The sequence below is a fragment of the Loxodonta africana genome, chromosome 19 (assembly GCF_030014295.1).
Source record: "Loxodonta africana isolate mLoxAfr1 chromosome 19, mLoxAfr1.hap2, whole genome shotgun sequence".
Lineage (NCBI taxonomy): Eukaryota > Metazoa > Chordata > Mammalia > Proboscidea > Elephantidae > Loxodonta > Loxodonta africana.
In genome coordinates this window covers 26,622,407-26,644,254 of record NC_087360.1, presented here as the reverse complement: position 1 = coordinate 26,644,254, position 21,848 = coordinate 26,622,407, and the positions used below count along the sequence as shown (strand labels likewise).

At 48.2% G+C, this 21,848-nt stretch overlaps 1 protein-coding gene across 3 annotated transcripts in view; it reads right to left on the bottom strand.

The window, feature by feature from the left end:
• Positions 1-9,154: 9,154 nt before the first annotated feature.
• ASCC2 (activating signal cointegrator 1 complex subunit 2) overlaps positions 9,155-21,848 on the bottom strand; it is a 45,939-nt gene continuing 33,245 nt past the window's right edge. The window contains exons 12-16 of one of the 3 annotated variants that reach the window (XM_064272491.1): positions 18,964-19,057; positions 18,740-18,870; positions 18,053-18,158; positions 13,864-13,943; positions 9,155-12,573 (exon numbers count right to left, since the gene is read on the bottom strand). In XM_064272491.1, the coding sequence (XP_064128561.1) occupies positions 12,402-12,573; positions 13,864-13,943; positions 18,053-18,158; positions 18,740-18,870; positions 18,964-19,057 (583 nt within the window). In that variant the 3' untranslated portion in view covers positions 9,155-12,401. The remainder of the gene's footprint in view (positions 12,574-13,863; positions 13,944-18,052; positions 18,159-18,739; positions 18,871-18,963; positions 19,058-21,848) is intronic. The other 2 variants (XM_064272492.1, XM_010598749.3) reach the window with 2 other exon arrangements.

Here is a 21,848-nt window from a genome sequence, read left to right as displayed (position 1 = left end):
ACTTGTATCAGGTGGACACTTGAGACTGTCTGGAGGGGAGATGGGAGGGTAGAGAGGGTTAGAAACTGGCCAAACAGTCACGAAAGGAGAGACTGGAAGAAGGGAGCGGGCTGACTCATTAGGGGGAGAGTAAATGGGAGTATGTAGTAAGGTGTATATAAGCTTATATGTGACAGACTGACTTGATTTGTAAACTTTCACTTAAAGCACAATAAAAATTATTTTAAAAAAACGAAAAAAAAGAGAAAGCAATTAAATAAAAATAGGTCAGAAGAATCCTCACGTGAGAATACAAAGTATACAGCTAAGTGAATAAAGGCCACAAAATTGTGTAGACTGTTTTTTTGTAACCATGTATAAGAAAAAGACCAAAATGCTCACACCAGACTGTTAAGAGTGATTAACTTTGGTATGTCGTTTTCTTTTCTGTTGTATTTTTTCCACCAATCTCCAAGTTTTCTGCACTGAGCATGTATTATTTTCATAATGGGGGAATAAATAAATAAAAACAGGGCTGCCCAGAAGAGAGAGTGAACACAGACTGCTGAGAAATGTGAGCGCCAACCTTGGCTCCAGACCCAGAAGCCAGCTGCCTGGCAGCACAGGGCTCCCCTTCCCAAGGTCTTGATGAGAATTTGCCCTTGGGTGGCATCGCCAAATGAGAGCTGGACTTCCCCCAGCTCCCTCAGTGGGCCTGCCATTCAGGTAGGGGAAGAGAGCATTAGCACCTTCTCAGATTGGCACTGAGAAAGTGATTATTACTAGAAAAGAGCTCTCTGTCTTAAGCTCAGCCTCAGGCATCTCCTGGAGTCTACAGCTGGGACAGTCTTTATAGTTAGAAAGCCTTAAGGACTCCCCCACCTGTTTCTCTAGCACAGGTGTCAGGCAAAGCTTGGATACCTCAAAAAGGAAGTTTTAGAAGGTCCCTGAAATCCTCTTCTGAGAAGTTGACATCTAGTATAGCACTCAGCAAGCAGGTCAGATCTCTTGGCTAAGTGTTTTTGCACCAATGCCCAATTCCCCTAGCTTCTCAATTGTGTTCACAAATATCTCTTCAAACTGGTAGAAACTGTTCTTTCCTTCATTTTCCCAGTAAATCTTTATCAGCTGCCTACCTTGCCTGGCACTCTTCCAGACCCTGGACATATAGTGGAGAACAAGAAAGATCCCTGCTCTCTTGGAGTTTATATTCCAGTAGGGGAGATCAATAATAAACAAGAAAATAGAATTTGCACTCACGTGAAGAGCTCTGAAGAAAATAAAACTCAATTATGTAGAGGAAGTGACTCAGGTTAGAAGAGCAATGTTAGATGAGATAGTCAGGCAAGACTTCTCCACAGAGACAACATTCAAGCTGAGACTTGAATAATACAGGAAGGCCAGTCAGTTGAAGAAGAAAAGTGAGAGCATCCCAAGAAATGAGAACAGCAAGTGCAAAGGCCCTTGGGTGGACATGAACTTGGAATGTTCATGGAACTGAAGGAAGTGGGGGTATTATCAAGAGCATCAGATACTGTGTTGTCTTGTAGGCCATGCTAAGGAATTTGGATTTCATTCCAAGAAAAAAAGAGAACTCCCTGGAGGGTTCTTGATTAATAAACGAAAAACCCAGTGGTGTCGAATCAATTCTGACTCATAGCGACCCCATAGGACAAAGTAGAACTGCCCCATAGAGTTTCGAAGGAGCTCCTGGTGGATTGGAACTGCCGATCCTTTGGTTAGCAGCTGTAGCACTTAACATTACACCACCTGGGTGTAATAGGTAACATTTATTAACCACTTACCGTGAGCGAGGCCTTGTACAAAGTACTTTGCAATTTTCATGTCATTTAATTTGAACGATAATTCATCACATTATATTATTATTATTATTTAATGAGTGAAGTGTAAAGGAGCCCTGGTGGTTCAGTGGTTAAAGTGCTTGACTGCTAACCGAAAGGTCGATGGTTCAAACCCACCAGTTGCTCCACCTGAGAAAGATGTGGCAGTCTGCTTCTGTAAAGGTTTACAGCCTTGGAAACCCTGTGGGGCAGTTCTACTCTGTCCTATAGGATTGCTATGATTTGGAATCAACTTGATTGTAGTGGGTTTAGTGAAGTGTAAAGAGCACTCATTTTTTTTTTTAAGTTGTGCTTTAAGTGAAAGTTTACAAATCAAGTCAGTCTCTTATACACCTTGCTATATACTCCTAATTGCTCTCCCCCTAATGAGACAGCCTGCACCTTCCCTCCACTCTCTCTTTTCTGGCCATTCTGCCAGCTTCTAACCTCCTCTGCCCTCTCATCTCTTGATCCAAGAAGCTCATTCTTCAGCAGCATTTTTTTCTATCCTATTGTCCAGTCCAATCCCTGTCTTAAGAGTTGGCTTTTGGAATGGCTCCTGTCTTGGCCTAACAGAAGGTCTGGGGACCATGACCACTGGGGTCCTTCTAATCTTAGTCAGACCATTAAGTCTGGCCTTTCTACGAGAATTTGGGGTCTGCATCCCACTGTTCTGCTCCCTAAGGGGTTCTCTGTTGTGTTCCCTGTCAGGGCAGTCATCGGTTGTAGCCAGGCACCATCTAGTTCTTCTGGTCTCAGGCTGATGTAGGCTCTGGTTTATGTGGCCCTGTCTGTCTCTTGGGCTTGTAATTACCTTGTGTCCTTGGTGTTCTTCATTCTCCTTTGGTCCAGGTGGGTTGAGACCTATTGATGCATCTTAGATGGCTGCTTGCTAGTGTTTAAGACCCCAAATGCTGAAGAGCACTGATTTTTATAATGAGGCAGTCCTGGGCTAGAATTTCAGCCCCACCATTCACAGTCTGTGTGACCTTGAGGAAGTTACATACCCTCTCTGAGTCAGTTTCCTCATCTGTAATATACCCTGATGATATTGCACAATGGCAGCTATGATTCTTGGTATTTCTAAAGATGCCGTAACCTGGGAAGAGTGTCAAGGAGAGTAAACTCTGTACAGTAAACAGCCACCCAGCTTAACGAACCTGGCCAGGGGCTGCACTTGGTAGCCTCTGGCAATCCAGGGCCACCTGCCAAAGCTCAAACTTTTCACCTCTGGGTGGAGCCCAAGTTATCCTGGCAACTCAAAGAAAGAAAAAAGACCCAGCCCTCTGGGAACATTCTAGGTTTGAACACCCAGCATACCTTGCGCTGGTTCCAGGTAAACACAAGGATGTCCCTGTTGCAGGCTGGGTTCTCAGGAAGCAGACTCAGCAAACTGAGCTGGAGGTTAGTGTGTGGGAGTTTATTAAGGAATGCCTTTGGGGTCAACACCATGCAAGGGAAGAGAAGGAAGCAGGACTGGGCAGAGTTCAAGCTGTGAGGCAGGCTCAACAAAGGAACCAGCTGACCCTCCAGGTGTTCTGAAGACAGGATGACCCTTCATAGCAGTCCTGAACCAGGTGAAAGGTTCAGCCGCTCATAGTCCTTGTTGATCCTGAGAAGTCCCTGAGTGGTGCAATGGTTATGGCACTTGGCTGCTAACCAAAAGGTTGGAAGTTCGAGTTCACCCAGAGGCACCTCTGAAGAAAGGCCTAGCGATTTACTTCCAAAGAATCAGCCACTGAAAACTCTGTGGAGCACAGAGTAGTCTGACACACATAGGGTCACCATGAGTTGGAATGGACCAGATTGCTAGCAACTGGTCTCAAGTTAAACCCCTCACTGGATGCAGGTGCCTGCTAGGAAGGGGCGTGGCCTGGGCAGGGCAGCTCTCCTCTGCCTAGCCAATCCCTGCCAGCACCACTTCCAGCATCTGGATGGGAATCTGGGTGGCCCATCACAGGTTGACCACACTCCCCTCACCACTTCTACATCTTTCTCAGGCCCACTTATATCTGCATCTCCTCCTTAAGGCTCTGCAAGAACCGATTTGCAAAATGAAAATAACTAGATACACTTCTACCTATTCAACTCACAAAGACTTTCTTTTATTATAATAATACTGAATGTGAACCAAAACATGGTAAATGATCATTGTCAAATTCTGCTGATGGGAAAGCCCGTTTGACCACATCCGTCAAAAAACTTGAGCCAGCAACTCTACGTCTAAGAATTTATCCTAAGGAAATAATCATGGGAGTGGGTAAATACTTAACCATGAGGTTGTTTATTAGTTTAATAGCAAATAATTAGAAACAACCTCAATGTGTGACTGAAGGGAATTGGTTGAATAAATCATGGTACTATAGAATACTACTAAGCTATTAAAAATGATATGGGTGAGAAATGGAAAAATGTCCACAATGTCTTATTAACTAGAAAAAAAAAAGGGGTTATTCCTTTTTCCAAAAAATGCTGGAAGAATAAAAACTAAAATCCTAACAACAATTATTTCTGGGTTTTTCTTTCTTTTTGCTTATTTGTGTGAACTACACTGAGCTTGTTACTGCTTTTGGAATAAAGAAGAAAAAGTGGTGTAAGTTATTAAAAGAAATAGATTCCATCCGTGTGACTCAGCCAGCCCTTCCAATAACAAGGAACAAGGACTGTCCTACAAATGAGTTTGAAGTCGTCCGAGGAAAGGACAGAAATCAATGAATTTAAAATGTCTGTGCAAAGCGCAAAGTTGGAGGGAATACAAATTCCTTGGGCAAGATGGAGGTCACGGCAGCTGGTTGAGCTAACTCAAAGGACGAACACTCTGTCCCGGGGCAGGCAGCCGGTGCGTACAAGATCACACACACAAAAATAGCTGCCTTCTCTGGGCGGTCATCCAGGGCCAGGCCTGTGCTGGGTGCTGTAAATGCACCCTATGTCACTGGCTCCTCATTATGAGGTGACCACTGCTCTCCACCCCAGTTTATGGGTGGAAAACGAGGCTCAGAGAGGTTGAGTGGCTTGCTCAGGATAACACAGCTAGAGAGAGTGGAGCCGAGGTTCAAATGCAGACAAGAGCCTCCTGCACTCATCATCCACTGCTCCACATTGGATAAAAATCATTTCTCTTTTCATTGAGGCCTTGGCCTGATATGCTTGGATTTATATACAGACTGAATGCCAAGAGCAGACTTCAGCCGGCATCAAGGACAACACAATGATGGAATGCAGGGAAAGTGCTGGCTGGGAGCTGCTCACCTGGCAGTCTGTGTTCACAGAGCCGCTGACCAGCTTCCTGCTGCACCTGGCTTATCCTCACTTTGAAACTCCTGCACAGAGTCTTCCTTGGCTGCTCTGGACCCTTCCTCTTCACTGAAGCCTCAGAATCCTGCCAGATCAACTCCTCTGCTCAAACACTTTCAGTGGCTACCCATTACCTACAAGATCAAGTTCAAATTTCTGAGTCTGACATTTAAGACCCAGGCTACCTCAAACCCCGCTTCTCTTCGCAAGCCCACCAAATACAGTTCCTTGCTGTGCAGCCTTTGCTTTCTCATCTGGTGCCCAGGCATGGGCTATGGAAACAACACATGCCTGCGTTTGAATCCCAGCTTCGCTACTCTCCTGCTGGGTGACCTTGGGCAGGTTGCTTCCCCTCTATGAGCCTCAGTTTCTTTGTCTGGAAAATGGGTTAATGATAATAATACCTCACAGGGTCGCTGGGAAGATACTTGAGCTAATGCTTGTGATCAGCTTAGCATAGGCCTATTCAGGATGGTTTCATTACGTTGCTACAGTGAGTAAGTCAAATGCGCTCCTTGTACAGTCTCCAGGGGCCAGTGCCTAATTAGCATATTCAATCCACCACATGCAGGCTGAGATGACTTTACAGCTGAGTCAGCTAAGTGCCTTCCCTTGCCCCAGCAGCTTTAAAACCATGTTCCCGACATCCTTTCCATCCCTCTGGCCCAATCATGTTTTTATGTTCCCCTTTGTGTCCCCTGACAATCTCCTTTTCTGCATCTGTAGCACTGTTTTAAACCTCAGCAGCCTTGTGTCTTCTGCGGGCAACTCTTATCTTTTCCCCACACCTTCCACCATGTAACAGAGTTCTCTTCTGTTTCTTCCATCCCTGGTGTCTGAGCCTGCTCCTTTCTCCCTCCTGTATGGGCCTCCAACAGCAAGCAGCACTTTCTGCCCTGGGGCTGCCATTCCAGGTGATGCTGGATCCCCTCAGCTTGCTAAACTTTCGTAATGAAACACCTCCTTCATACCGGGCCCTCCAAGAGACATCCCTTTCCTCTGCTGGCAGACAGGGGAGAATGTGGCAAAGTGGAGATCGGGGAAATCAGTTCCCTGGGATTGCCCAGCTTCCTGATCTCTCATTTTCCCCTGCTTCTCTGTCAGTGGAATGACTTAAATCATAGGTTGTATCAACAGAAGTATGGTGTTTGAAATGAAGGAGATGATAGAGTTTTTTTCCATGCTGAACCAATCACATATGTATTGTGGCTTCTGCTTCACATGCCAAAGGAAGGCAGGAAAGCAAAGGGCTGAAAGCACGGACTTTAGAGCCTGGCAAACCTGAGTTTGGATACTGACTAGGCCACTCCTCAGCCAGGAGCAAGTGACTGAGCCTCTAAACAAGAATTATAATCATACCTACTTTGTTTCAAGGATTCAGTGAGGTCATTTCTACTCTGTGCTGTGCCCTGGCCTGGAGGCGTCAGATCCCCAAAAAGGCTGGGTGGGGCCCCTCTTCTGGGTTCCCAGGGCACCCATCGCACGCACACTTACCGGGCTGGCAGGTGACTGTTTTTTCCTCTGTCTGGCTCCTGTGGCCCCAGTGGGGATCTCACCTGAGCCTCACAATTACTCGTGAGGCAAGAGGGTGGAGGAGAATTGCGATCCCATTTCTCACAAGAAACTGAGGTCTAGAGAGATGAAGTGACTCATCCGTGGTCACAAGGCTTGTTGAAACCAAGGGTCCGGACCCCAGTCTCCCGGCCCTTGATTCAGTTCTCTTTTCACTGTCCCAGGCCACCCTTATGAACAAATGAATGATAAAAAGGACAGACATGTTGAGGCCCTGGTAGGTGTTCGTGAAAGAATGCTAAGTAGATCAGACCTTGAAATGGGAGATACGGTGGGAAAGCCCTTCATGAGAGCCCTGTATATACAATTCTTAAATTTACAGGAATGATTGGTGCTTGCCCCACTGGGGGCCCCTCTTCCGCCTGCCTCTTCTGGAAAAAGCACTTTAAGGAGGAGAAAACCCTAATTACCTGCCTTGGGATGGCAGAGCACTTAAGGGACATGTCAGAATGCTGAGGGCAGACTCATGCAGCCGGAAAAAGCATACTCAATGTCATAGTTCCATATCTGGAAAACTAGAATTAAGCACCCATCATTTTTATAATTCAGACCACAGAAAGTAAAGCTTGACAAGCCCCTTGGCTGGGAGAGACCTAGAGAGGCCCATTGAATTCTTAAGCAGGATAAAGCTCCCCACCCCCAGGGGATGGGGGTAGGGGGTGCCTCTGAAATTCCAGGGCCTGAGACTGGGGGTTGAAGTAGTTTGAGAAATGCAGCATTAAACGCCCCTTAAGACTCTCTGAGTTGTGTAAGTCTGTGTAAAATTCTCTTGATGATTATTGATTGCTGGAAGAGAATTTTCTGTGTGATGCAAAGTTGGAATTTCATGCTAGTTTTCAGGATCGCCTAGACACACACACCCATACAGACAGAGCTGGAGATGGCAACCTCTAGACAGAATAAATTGTTTAACTTGGCCAAGGCCACAAAATTGCAACAGCAGTCTCTGGCCAGTCAAGGCCCCTCCTTGTTGCCTCAGTGCCCAGAGACCTAGGTCAGCTTCAGTGCCAGCATGCCATAATATGGATGAACCTTGAAAACATCCTGCTGAGCAAAATGAGTCAGTCCAAAAGGGTAAATATTATATGATCTCATGTATATGAAATGAGCAAATAGATAGAAACCAGAGATTATTAGTGGTTACCAGAGTTGGGAGGGAGAGGAGAAGGGGATGGGCTTGCTTAGAGGGCATTGAGTCTATGTTAATAGGGATGGAAAGATTTGGAATCTTTGAAGAATGGTGATACAGCTTGAAGGCTGTACTCAGTGATACCAAATCAGACATGTAGAAATTGCTGAGATGACATGTTTTGTTATGCATATTGTCACCACAATAAAATTTAAAAAATAAAATAAGAAGCACCTCCCCCCCTCCAAAAAAAAAAAAGATCTAATGCTAACCGGCCCTTCCCTGGTCTGGGAGCTTCTGCCTGGCCCTGGCCCCAGCCCGATCCCATTCCTCATTGGGTGCTGACCTTCCCCAGGTGGGTCTGCTGAAGCTCCAGCCTCACCAACTCTGTCCAGGCATTTCACAAATCAATGCTGAGTGCCGATACTTTCTCTTCACCTCCGAGGTCCATTGGCCTGTCTTCACTGCCAAGTTCCTTTCAAGAAGGCCCTACTCTCCTACCTCCTTCTCTTATCTCCCACTCCTCTCTCTGCTATCTCCCCACTGCTTCCTGGCAAAGCTGGTTAGAGGATCCAGTGAGCCCCATTGCCAAGTCCAGGGAGTGCCCAGCCTTTGCTTGGTTGACCTCTTGGCTGCCTCCTGATACTGCAACTACTCTGCTTCTGGAATGTCTCTTTGCTCTTGGCCTCTTTCTGGTGGCCTTGCCTGTTTTCTTCCCTACTCTATTTCTTTATTCAATTATTAGAACCTAGCACAACTCTTAATTTCTCCAACATGTCGTATTTAATATCTATCTTGCCCATTGGACTGTGAGCTCCATGAGGGAAGGGTCTGGGTCTTTCTTACACATGCCCAGCACAGTACCTAGCACCTGGTAGAGGTTTGATAAATGTGTGCTGAATGGTTGGATTGTCCTCTCTGTTCTTGACATTCCCTGCCAGGCTGACCCTCCAAGCCCTGATAGCCTCTAGTACTTGATAGCTGCTGCTCTGGACAACTGACTAGGCCATGGCCTAGCCTGCCATGTGACTCTAACTCTGGAGGTCACTCCCTCCCTGCCACCCCCCAACATCCACAGTCACCCCGGACATCTGGACTTTCTCAGCCTCTTCAACCCCTCCCAGGCCTTGCTGCTCCCCAGGTTTTGCTGTCACCGTCTCAGCTGAGAATGTTCTACCCCCAACCCTTTCCCTTTCCCTCCAGAGAGGGATTGGAGACAAAAGTAAAGAATTAGTCAAGGGGCTAAATGGCAGACTGGACCCAGTAAAGGAAAACAAAAAGTGGCGGGGGGGGGGGGGGACAGAGCATCTGAAATCTGTGAGACGGTATCAAATGGTCTAACATACATGTAACTGGAGTCCCATCAACCTGGCCTGATGAGATGTGACTTCCCATCCTCTTGTTCTGCAGTTATTTTACTCATGTCTTCTTTTTCATTGTAAAAACAGTAACAAGGATATCAGAGATAGCACAAGGGTTGGGGTAGGAGGAAGAGAGCTATGGCAGGTACGAATCTTAGGGGTTAAGACAACGAACTTTAGGAGACAATCTTGGACTGAATCCCTCCTTGGTCCTTTGCTAACTGTATGACCTTAGGCAGGTCGTCTAATCTTTCTGCACCTCAATGTTCTCATCAGTACCTACCTTGTGAGGAGACAGGGTTTGGGGCCCTGTACCTCACTCGTGCTGATGCCCATTTGTCCACTTGAGATAATGCAAATAAAGAATCCAGCAAAGTTTGGCCACAGTAAGTGCTCAGTAAGAGCTTTTATTCTTATTATGACATACTGTTGTCTCACCACCACCATCACCCACACTGTCACCATCATTTTCATTTATGTACGTTCCTGTCCAGACTTGATCTGTATGCATTTTTTTTTTAACATTTTCACAATCATGGTGCATCACCTTGTATATCTGGCGTTTATTCTTCAGTATTTAGTTCCCTACGCTGCTACTAAATCTCTATTGATGTCATTTTAAAGGGTTACACAATACTTCCCTGTATTTTTGGTGTGTTTGTTTTTTGTCCATCCCCCCCTTCCACCTCAGCTGCATTATTCAACCCAAGCTCCTTGTGTGGTAGGGACAGGAAGGTCCTCGTCAATCATTTACTCATCAAGGTTACACTTGGCTGTTTAACAGGTAACTCAGTAAGGAGTTGCATCCAGACTCTGTGCTAATTTGCCACAGGCTTTGGGCAAGCCACTTACCCTCCCAGGGCTTCCGGGCTCCTTTCTATAAACAATGACAGGCTCTGTCCCGCCCACCTCACAGAGGCCCAGCAGCACTACATAAACACACCCACTATCATTGCAGTTTGTGAACTAGAAACAGACACTCAAACCTAAGTCCTCTCAGAGGCACAAAGCCTTAAAAGCTTCCTGGGGAATGTCTGTGATAGTCATGATCTCCTGCCAGGGCACAGAGCAGGCACTTAAAAAATATCTGCTTAGGAGCAGCAGTGGAGATGGTGGGCTCCAGTGACTAAAGAGGCAGGGCTCAGGGCCCCCCACCCAGCTTCACCTATAGCAGTTCTGCATTTGTCCATCTTAAACCTTGGGCTCTCTTCAGACAATTTCATAGGTGTCAAATGGTAAGCATTCATCCGAGCATATTCACTTTACAGAAGGGAAAACTGAGGCCCCAAGAGGTAAAGAGGCGTGCCTATGAGCACCATTCTGGATGACCCCTGAGCTGTCTTTAGCCACCAACCCCCCCCGAAAGAGTACCTTCAAGGTCTGAAATGACAAGGCATGGGAGACTAAGTTTGACCTGGGACTCCTTTCTGAAAATTAAATTATTTCTGTCTTCTCAAGTGCTTTGAACCATGATGATGATATAAGGCCTGAACACCACCTCAGGTAGCTAGAAGGTACAGGTGACAAGGTGAAAGCTAGAGGGGATTTATGAACAGTAACAGGCAAGACATGTAATTAACACCCAAGAGCTCTCCATCCTGTCCTCCCTGCAGACGAACTGTGAGCAGCTCAGTGGGGGAGAAAAGAAGTGGCCCCTGCCACTGAGGTCAGTCCCTGGCAATGTTTCCTGGAGGAACAGTCTTGCTGCTCCCTGTCGGGATGGCTAATGCTGAGCCTGGTCTCAGTTAATTTAGCAGTGCGACGGGAGGACGCCACCCTGTACCTGCTCTGCATCTCAAATGCACCAAGAGAACCGGTGCAACACAGAGGAATTGCTATTGATTTTCACTTGTGCAGGCTGACCTAACAAAACCAATTCGTCAAATACCTGTCTACCTCTCTGCTTCAGATGCTCATCCTAACCACGTGCAAATAAATTGTACTAGCATTGAGGGTGATTTGTCAGGGTCCAGCTGGGCTTGGGCCCTGGCTTTCATTAATGGACTCCATGCCGGGCTGGGCAAGGATCAACCCAGCAAATCCCCCACTGTTGATCCCCCTCACTGACTGGCAATGTTCTGGAAGGAAGTGGAATGACAATAACTGGCAGCCGCTGCCATGCTAGGAGTTGGTTGGCCATGCCCAGGAGGGAGCTTTGAGAAGCCAAGGCCTTCAACAGGGCTTAGCAGTGACATCCTGACTTGTTTCTTGAGGTCTCTGATCCTTTGATTTTGGGGGGGGTCTATTTTTTTTTTATTTTACAAGTGTACTTTTTTTTTTTTTTAATACAAGTGTACGTACAGCTGGGAGGCAGAAGGCCTGAGTTCTTCATGGCACTGGCTCTACTGCTGGCAGTGTCCTTGGGCCAGCTGTGAGGTGGAGACGACACCAACTACGGGGGTCTAGGACTCCAAACCCTGGTCAGACTAAGTGCCCGATCCCCGTTCCACCACTCCCCTCTGTGGCCTGGGGCAGCCACCTTCAGCAATTGGTGCCTCACTTTCTTCATCTATACAGTGGGGTCAAAAACAGTGTCTACCTCCTCAGGTGGAGGTCATCAAGACTGACCGAGACAGTGGGAAGGACCACCTCCTCCAGGCCTTCGTTTCACAGTAGAGACTGGAGGTTAAGAGAAGGACTGATGTCCTCAGGGTCATGGAGCAAGGCAGGAGCAATGCCAGGAGGGGTTAAAATGAGAGCAAGCATGTAAGCATAAAAAAAATGCCATGATGACCTCTTGACAGCAACTTCACTGAAGAATGGGACGCAAGGGGAGTGGGTCATGGGTGCATCATGGGTCATTGCTCGAAAGGTTTAAAAACTTTATGCGTAGGCCTCTTTTTTGTTTTTGTTTTTTTAATATACAGGTTTCCTGCAGTCCAGGGAAAAAGCGAAGTGGTGTCTTGCTGCACGAGGTTTGGGGGTCTTGTCTTGGGGCTCCACCCCCACCCCTTTCCCACCAGCACATCTCGGGTAAGGCGCCTACTCGTTGGCCCATGGGTCCTTCACTGTGGGGTAAGGCACTGCGTGTTCGGCAAGAAGGTGCTCACGGCTGGCTGGTTGGCGGGCAGTGAAGTGGCCTTCGCAGGGGCTGCAATGCTGAGGCTGTTGAGGGGTCAAGCTGAACTTGGGGCCCTGGCATGGGACCAATGGTGGGAGGTCCAGGCTCTGGTACTGTAGCCTGGTGGGTCCGGTGCCACTGTTGCCCTGCTGGCAGTGGCTTCAGGATGGAATCATGCCTTTACTTCTCTTACGGTCAGCCATGGCCCTCCGGTTGTGGTTGGCTCTTGCTGCCTTGTTGGCTTCTTTCTTCCTGCGTTCCTGGGTTGTCTCACGATTCTGTCCGTGGCCTCGGGGGCTGCCGACCACTGCTGTTGAACTGTCATGCCGGTACCTGAGTGAGAAACAACCAACCCCAGGAAAACCCGTCAGATGGAAGAGCCTCTGATTGGAGGCTCCCAGTGGGCATCAGAGGTCACAGGGAGAGGACACACAGGCTTCAGCCAGGACACCCATGTCCCCACTTCAGGGTAGGAAGAGAAATGGGGCCTGGCAGGGGCAGGGCTGTCAGGGCTCCAGCCAGCTCTGTGCCAGGTGTTTTCTCGTCTCTGGGTCTTGCCTCCACATGGGCTCATCACTAGGCTGTGCGGGGAGGAAAAGCTAATGGGCTGACCACACCCCACACAAGGAGAGGAGGAGGGCTTGGGAACAGGTCACCTCCCTTATCCCACCAGGCCCACCTGCTACAGATGAGACACTTACTTCAGCTCGACACCACAAGGCCTCATTTGGTGGCCTCCAAAGACCTAGCAGACTCACAGACATTACCCAGGACCCTTTCAGACCATCTCAACTGTCAGAATGTGCCCCCAGCTCCATGCTCAGGGGGTTGGGATGAATGAGGAGTCAGGGTTGCTCTGCTCCCTGCTCAGCAACCTTCTGTGGCTCCCTACTGCCTTCAGAATGTGACCCAAATGCCTTCCCTCCTTGGCGAGGCCCTCTGCACCCAGCAGGCAGTGCTGTGGGGGGTCCCAGAGCCAGGGAACCTGGTTTGGCCTTAAGTGGAAGAGCGACCTCAGGCAGGCTTTTGGCCCCTCTGGACCATTTCCTCATGGGAAGGCAAAGGGGCTGCTTAGAGGGATTTCTGGTTACCCTCTCCCAGCTGCGTCCAGTCACACCCGGAGACTTCCCTTCCTGGCCACACCCTGTATTTCAACCTTTCTGTCCAGCTTGGGCTGCTTCCCCATCTCACATGACAAATTCCTCCTTAAAAGCCCCTGCCCCTACTATGCCTCTCTCAGCGATAAGGGATGCATGTCTGTCAGTCTGCCTGTACTCTCTCACATCTCACACCAGTTAGCCGTGGACATGTCACTCTCCACACTGGGTGATAAACCCCTTGCAGCATCTGTCAAGACATGGTTATAAGTGTAGACTCCAGAGCTGGGTCACCTGGCTCAAATCTCACTCTACCTACCACCTACTAGCTGTGTGACCGTTGGCAGGTTCTAAGCCTCAGTTTCCTCATCTGTAAAATGAGGATAACAACAGTAGCTACATCGTAAGGTTGTTGTGGGATCCAAATTTATACATACAAAGCACTTAGGGTGGGGTTTCCCAGTCATCAGCTGGGACTTCCCCAGCTGGGTCCCCTCCCACCAGAAACAGCCCCTTGAATGCTCACCCCCTCCTGGCGAGGAAGGCTATGCGCCTGGCTTCTGCCTTCTCCCTTAGCACTGCAGGGTCCTGCACGAAGTGGTCAGGCTGGGGAGGGAGAAAAGACAAAAACCAGAATTGTGAGGACCCCAATCCTAAGCAGTGGTGGGGTTGCACCAAACTGGATTCTGTGACTGTTCTCGGTTAGGGGTGGGAGGAAGTGCAGCATGGCAGGGCGATGTCCTGGCTGAGCTGGCTTGCTGTGGTCCAGGCTTTCATTAGAAGCCCCCAACCTTCCCACTGGCTGGGCTTGGTGGGACAGGCATGGTGGGGCGGGTTCGCCATTGGTGGAGTAGGACAAATTGGCGGCATCATGGGGGAGCAAGGGAAGGCCAGGATGGCCACCTGACAGGTCAAGGAGGCCACGTCAGGCCTTGCATGGTAGGAGAGATGACTCTTCCCTGGGAGCAGGTGGCCTCACTCTGGCTCCACCACCCACGAACTGGGGAAGGGCCCATCCTTGAGGACTATGCTTTTTTTTTTTTATTGTCACATTCTTTTTTTTTTTAATTTTTATTGAGCTTCAAGTGAACGTTTACAAATCAAGTCAGTCTGTCACATATAAGTTTATATACACCTTACTCCATAGTTCCACTTTCTCTCCTCTAATGAGTCAGCCCTTCCAGTCTCTCCTTTCGTGACAATTTTGCCAGTTTCTAACCCTCTCTACTCTCCCATCCCCCCACAGACAGGAGATGCCAACACAGTCTCAAGTGTCCACCTGACACAAGTAGCTCACTCTTCATCAGCATCTCTCTCCTACCCATTGTCCAGTCCCTTCCATGTCTGATAAGTTGTCTTCGGGAATGGTTCCTGTCCTGGGCCAACAGAAGGTTTGGGGACCATGACCGCCGGGATTCCTCTAGTCTCAGTCAGACCATTAAGTCTGGTCTTTTTATGAGAATTTGGGGTCTGCATCCCACTGATCTCCTGCTCCCTCAGGGGTTCTCTGTTGTGCTCCCTGTCAGGGTAGTCATCGGTTGTGGCCAGGCACCATCTAGTTCTTCTGGTCTCAGAATGATGTAAGTCTCTGGTTCATGTGGCCCTTTCTGTCTCTTGGGCTCATAGTTGTCATGTGACCTTGGTGTTCTTCATTCTCCTTTGATCGAGGTGGGTTGAGACCAATTGATGCATCTTAGGTGGCCGCTTGTTAGCATTTAAGACCCAGACGCCACGTTTCAAAGTGGGATGCGGAATGTTTTCATAATAGTATTGTTTTGCCAATTGACTTAGAAGTCCCCTTAAGCCACAGTCCCCAAGCCCCTGCCCTTGCTCCGCTGACCTTTGAAGCATTCAATTTATCCTGGAAACTTCTTTGCTTTTGAGGACCATGCTTTTTGCCAAGAGTGAAAGGAGGCTGGACAAGTGCAGGGGGACAACTGTGACCTAAGGGCCATAACCAAGCAGCGGTGACCCACAGTGTTGAAGAAACAAAATGGAATTAACAACATTTGGAAACTGGAAGATTTCACATAAAAATTTGGGCTGTCTTTCTTCCCTGGAAAGAAGGGAAGCTTCTGAACTGGGGGGCCGACATTCTTGCTGAGGAGCTCCTCAGACAAGTCTGTTTCCCTCCCCTCCACCACATCCTGCACTCATTTACATGGTGGGCTTGCCCCGGAAACATATGATTTCTCACCCTGGTAACATAAAGGCCTGGGAGGGCACAGATGGTGGGGTTCTAGCCAGCCACTCTGTTCAAGGGGGGTAGTGCTGCTTTCACCTGTTTTATATATTGAGGTTCTAGTTAAGACAGATTTGATGCATTGAACACTATTGACTGAAGACCAGATGAGTTGTGGAATGGTATCAAGGACATCATACATGAAGAAAGCAAAAGCTCATTAAAAAGACAGGAAAGAAATGAACAAAATGGATGTCAGAAGAGACTCTGAAAGTTGCTCTTGAATGACGAATCGCTAAAGGGAAAGGAAGAAATGATGATGTAAGAGCTGAATAGAAGATTTCAAAGGGTGGCTTGAGAGTAAAGTATTATAATGATACATGCAAAGACCTAGAGTTAGAAAACCAAAAAGGGAAAATATGCTCAGCATTTCTCAAGCTTAAAGAACTGAAGAAAAAATTCAAGCCTTGCATTGCAATACCGAAGGATTCTATGGGTAAAATACTGAATGACACGGAAGCATCCAGAGAAGATGAAGGGAATACAGAGTCACTGTACCAAAAAGAACTGGTTGACATCCAGTCATTTCGGAAGGCAGCATATGATCAAGAATCGACGGTTATTACGGAAGAAGTCCACACTGCACTGAAGACACTGATGAAAAACAAGGCTCCAGGAACTGACGGATTACCAAATGAGGTGTTACAACAAAGGGATGCAGGACTGCAAGTGTTCACTCACCTGTGCCAAGAAATTTGGAAGAGAGCTACCTGGCCAACTGACTGGAAGAGATCCATATTCATGCCTATTCCAAAGAAATGTGATCCAACCGAATGCAGAAATTACAAAAAAAATCACTAATATCATACTCAAGTAAAATTTTGCTGAAGAGCATTCAAAAGTGGTTGCAGCAGTACCCCGACAGGGAACTGCCAGAAATTCAAACTGGATTCAGAAGAAGACGTGGAACGAGGGATACTGCTGATGTCAGATGGATCCTGGCTGAAAGCAGAGAATACCAGGAAGATGTTTACCTGTGTTTTACAAACTATGCAAAGGCATTTGACTGTGCGGATCGTAACAACTTATGGGTAACATTGAGAAGAACGGGAATTCCAGGACACTTAATCGTGCTCATGAGGAAACTGCACATAGATCAAGAGGCAGTTGTTTGAACTGTGTGATTTGAAATCAGGAAAGGTGTGGGTCAGAATTGTAACATTTTACTATATTTATTCAATCTGTATACTCAGCAAATAATCTGAGAAGCTGGACTATATGAAGAACACGACATCAGGATTGCAGGAAGACTCATTAACAATCTGAATTATGCGGATGACACAACCTTGCTTGCTAAAGTGAAGAGGACCTAAAGCACTTACTGATGAAGATCAAAGACTACCGCCTTCAGTGTGGATTACACCTCAACATAAAGGAAACAAAAATCCTCACAACTAGGCAAATAAGCAACATCATGATAAACAGAGAAAAGACTAAATCTGTCAAGGATTTCATTTTACTTGGATTGGTAACCAACACCCACGGAAGCAGCAGTCAAGGAATCAAACAATACATTGCATTGGGCAAATCTGCTGCAAAAGACCTCTTCAAAGGGTTAGAAAGCAAAGATGTCACTTTAAAGACTAAGGTGCGCCTGACCCAAGCCATGGAGTTTTCAGTCGCCTCATATGCATGGGAAAGCTGGACACTGAATAAGGAAGATCAGAGAAGAATTGATGTTTTTGAATTATGGTGTTGGCGAAGAATACTGACTATACCATGGGCTGCCAAAAGAATGAACAAATCTGTTTTGGAAGAAGTATAACCAGAACGCTCCTAAGAAGCGAGGATGGCAAGACTTTGTCCCATATACTTTGGACATGTTATCAGGAGGGATCAGTCCCTGGAGAAGGACATTATGCTTAGTAAAGCTGAAAAAGAGGAAGACCCTCAACAAGAAGGACTGACACAATGGCTGCAACAATGAGCTCCAGCATAACAACCATCATGAGGCTGGCAGAGGACAGGGCAGGGTTTGTACAGAGTCGCTGTGAGTTGGAAGAACTTGTCGGCACCTAACAAAAACAAGAAAGGATTTCCTTTGAAGAAAAAGTTCAGCTGCTAAAAAAGAGAATTTTCAAACCCCTGGCCCAGGTGACCTCCAAGGGCACTAGGCTCTAACTCCTCTCTGATTTTCATAATTGCCATGCAGGGTGCAGCGGCTGACAGCTGCCCCTTACTTGGACTCCAGGCTACTGGGCCTAATGAACTCGATAGTTCAAAGGCTTGGCCTCTAATTCATCCACTGGGCCCTTGTAGGCAGCAGAGGTGAGATGTAAGCCAGCGGCTCTCCAAGCAGACATCCTGGGCCTGAAAGGACCCCTCCTGCCTCAGGCAGTGATGCTGGGGTGGCCTTGAGGCCAGATGCAGGGAAGAAGGGCCGTAATGCTCCCAATTCACCCTTCAGAACTGCACCCTCCCCCTTATCCACTACCTTTCTTCCTGCCCACCCTGCCACCGGCCAAGGAGGTACCTTGGGGGCGTCCTCTTCAGGCTCTTCTTCCTCGTCGTCCTCCTCCTCATCCTCTTGCCTTTCCCCGAGGACTCTGTTTCTCAACACCTGAGGGGTAGTGAAGGGCCTGAGGGTGGAGAGAGAAAGTGAGGTCAAAGAGTAGGGTTGGATCTGGAGAGAGTGCCTCAAGGTGGGGGGAATCCCGATGGGGGAGAGGAGACAGCTCAGGAGGCAGGCACAAGCCATGACAATGTGAGAGCTCTTCCTGCCAGCTCTCTTCAGGCCCAGGGTTCTTTGAGGGGACCAGGGTCAGATGTAGGAGCCTTATTTTTATCTGAGCTGGGGCTGTGGGGATCACTAGTTCTCCCTTTAGCCAGAAGAGCCTTATTTTTATCTGTATTGGGCGTCTCTGTAAGATTCCACTGGGAAAAGTTTACTGTAATTAAAAACTACTGCGTGAGACCAAATAAATGCTGCCCTGCACAGGTTGGGCTGGGACAACCAGCAAAGGAGGAGGAGGGAGAGGGGGTGGAGGGAGCACTCGAAGAGGAGTCAGGTGGCCCGAGTATGGGCCCTGGTTCTGCCACTGTCTTGCTCACGTCATCAGGCCCTTGGTTTCCTTATCTGTACAAGTAAGAGGCTACAGGAAAGCCTCAGAGGCCTGAGAGCCACTGTCCACCTTGAATTCCACCCACCGCCTGGCCTCACCTGCGGCTGATGAGCTCATCATCTGAGTCAACATCGTTGGCGCCCACCTGGTTGCCATCGTATGTGTCATCGTACTCATCCTCATAGTCATCATCATGATAGGGCAGGCCTTCCCCAGGCTGCAGTGGCACCTGCAATGGCGGAAGCATGGAGTGGCTGGGGTGGCCCAGCACCTGGCTAGGTCTCCCTCCCCCAGCACGGGTCACATCCTGGGGGCCGCCTACCTCCTCCACCACCACGCTGTACTGCTCATAGCGCTGCCGCTGCGCTGCCACTGCTTGCTTGTCGTTCAGCAGGCTCCGCGTGTTCTCCTCCTTCCTGATGCCCAAGACACAAACAGGGGAGAGAGGAAGAAAAACCCTCAGGTCTGGAGGCTGTGGGACGCAGAGGATCCAGGGAGCTATGGGCTCAATCCTTCAGCCCTCAGACTGGCCCAAACTAAGACGACTAATGTTATCAAGTGCTGGTGAGGGTGAGGGACTCTCACTTGATGCTAAAACAAAAAAAAAACAAACCTGTTGCCATTGAGTCGATTCTAACTCATAGTGACCCTACAGGACAGAGTAGAACTGCCCCATAGGGTGTCCGAGGAGCAGCTGGTGGATTCGAACTGCTGACCTCTTGATTAGTAGCTGAGCTCTTTAACCACTGCAGCACCAGGGCTCCTCACTTGTGCACATGTAAATGGTTCCACCCATGTTGGAGGGCATCCCAAGAGTAGCTATTAAAATAGAAAACATACACACCCTTCAACCAGGCCACTGCCCTTCAGGGAACACTGCCCAGGTGCACAGAAGTCTGATCAGAGGTTTTCTTTCCAGCACTGTTTGTAGCAGTGGAAAATGAAAACCCAGCTAATGTCCATCTCGAGTGGAGTGGCCAGATGAACTATGCTACATCTGTGTTACAGAATATCACAAGGCAGTTCCCAAAAATGACAGCCATCTTCTGGAACTGCCAGGGATTGAGTTTTAAGGCTTATTACTGATGAAAAAAGCAAGTTACAGAAAAATGCCTATGGTGTGATCCCATCTGTATAAAAAACAAAAAGTAAAGCAAACCAGCTCTGTTTCCATGGCACATATGTAGTTGTTGTTAGCTGCTGTCAAGTCACCTCCAACTCACGGTGACCCCACGTACCACAGAATGAAACGTTGCCCGGCCCTGCGCCATCTTCACAGTCTTTGATAGGCTTACGTCCACTGTTGGGGCCACTGTGTATTTTGAGTGTCTTCCAACTTAGGGGCTCATTTCCTAATGCTACCTCCGACAACGTTCTGTTGTGATCCATAGGGTTTTCACTGGCTTATTTTTTGAAGTGCTTTCCAGGCCTTTCTTCCTAGTGTGTCTTAGTCTGGAAGCTCTGCTGAAACCTGTCCACCATGGGTGACCCGGCTGGTATTTGAAACACTGGTGGCATAGCTTCTACCATCACAGCAACATGCAAGCCACCACAGTACAAGAAACTGACAGATGAGTAGTGGGCATATATATATATATATATACACATATGAAAATGTACACAGATGGCTAGTGAGTCCCACACCAAGTGACAATGGTTACTCCACAGCAGAACCTGAGGTTGTTTGAATCTTTTAAAACAAACACAAATTTAAGAGGACTCTGGCCTCTTCCTCTCACCCCCACAGAAGCCTTTTATCTGTTTTATAGTTGGAGCTGCCACGTAAAATTTCACTGGAAGCAAAAGTTAGAAAGTCCAACTCCCACCATGTAACAGGTGAGGAAATTCCTGTGTGGTGGAGGGAAAAGAAGGGCGACGCCTGGGATTACAGGGACGGTGCAGCAGAGCTGTGGTGGGGACTACGGTCTCTTGACTCGTGGCTTTTCAAATCTGTAGAAAAATCTAGTTTGTCAGACACAACCACCGGCCTGTGGAATGTAGCTTCTAGCTCTGCAGAGGAAATCAGTGAGATGCCAGGTGACAAAGGCCAGCTGAGCTGTGAAACCAGGTCCCTGGAATGTATCAACAGCAGGCAGAGGAGAAGAAACACAAAGCCCACATGGTCCTGCACAGATTCCATAAAATCTTCTATTAACTGGCTTTTGGAGTTGGGAGGGGCAGGCGTCCGAGTCTGCTGGGCTGGCTGGGGCCTGCAGGCAGTCAGGACTGCAGCCCCCAGTGCAGCGTGGAAGACTGGCTCCCTTCAACAAGTCTTTATTAAGGGCTACTATGTGCCAGGCAAAGGACTCAGGCCAAGGTAGGGGGAGATTCAGAAAAGAATACGCTATGGGTTGGCCCTCATGGAACTCACAGTCTCATGGGAGTGACACACAGGCAAATGGCAGCCAACTGGAGGCCGGGATGCATGAAATGTACTGAACAGAGGCATGCATGCCTGGAGACATGGAGACACAGAGGAAGAGAAAGGAGCTCTGGCTCAGGGGGCCGGCAGGGGGCCTGGGGAAGGGATAATGGAAGCCTGTCCTTCAAGGCCCAACTCAAACTGGTCCTCAGGGGGACTCCTGCCTTTGAACTCCTAAAGGGCTTGCAAAGTCACAGAATCTCAGTCCCTCCTTTTCCAGCTGAGGACTCAGGAGATCCAGAGAGACAGAGCAACCTTTCCAAGGCCACAAAGCTGCTAACAGCGGAGCCGGGCCAGAGCACATGTCTCCTGACTCAAGGCTTTGCTCTGCCACTTCCTGAGCCACGTGATCATGGGCAAGTCCCTTATCCTCACCAGGTTCCTTCTCCCAGGGTTGACATGAGGATGAAATAAGATGACCTACAGAAGTGGATGTGGTACCTGTCGGGCTCAATAAAACAGATCTGGTTTCTTTCACTGAAGGACTTGACAGAGTCTTTACTTTAGGAATGTGTTCTGACTCTTCAAGAGGCAGATAAGACTACGCGGACTTTTTCAGCCGTAAGGTATTTTTCTGGAAGGAACACTTGTTATCATCTTCTGGGGCCCAACTTTTCAGTCCAAAGTGGTTAGGGGAAATCCCACCTTATGCAATCTGCCTCCTTCATTTGGCCAAGATATCTTGCAGCTACACATGCTTGGTGTCTACCCCACAGCCACCCTCCATCCAACGTTCCCTCCTAATAGACCCTCATTTTTTCAGCTCTCTCTACTCATTCATCCCT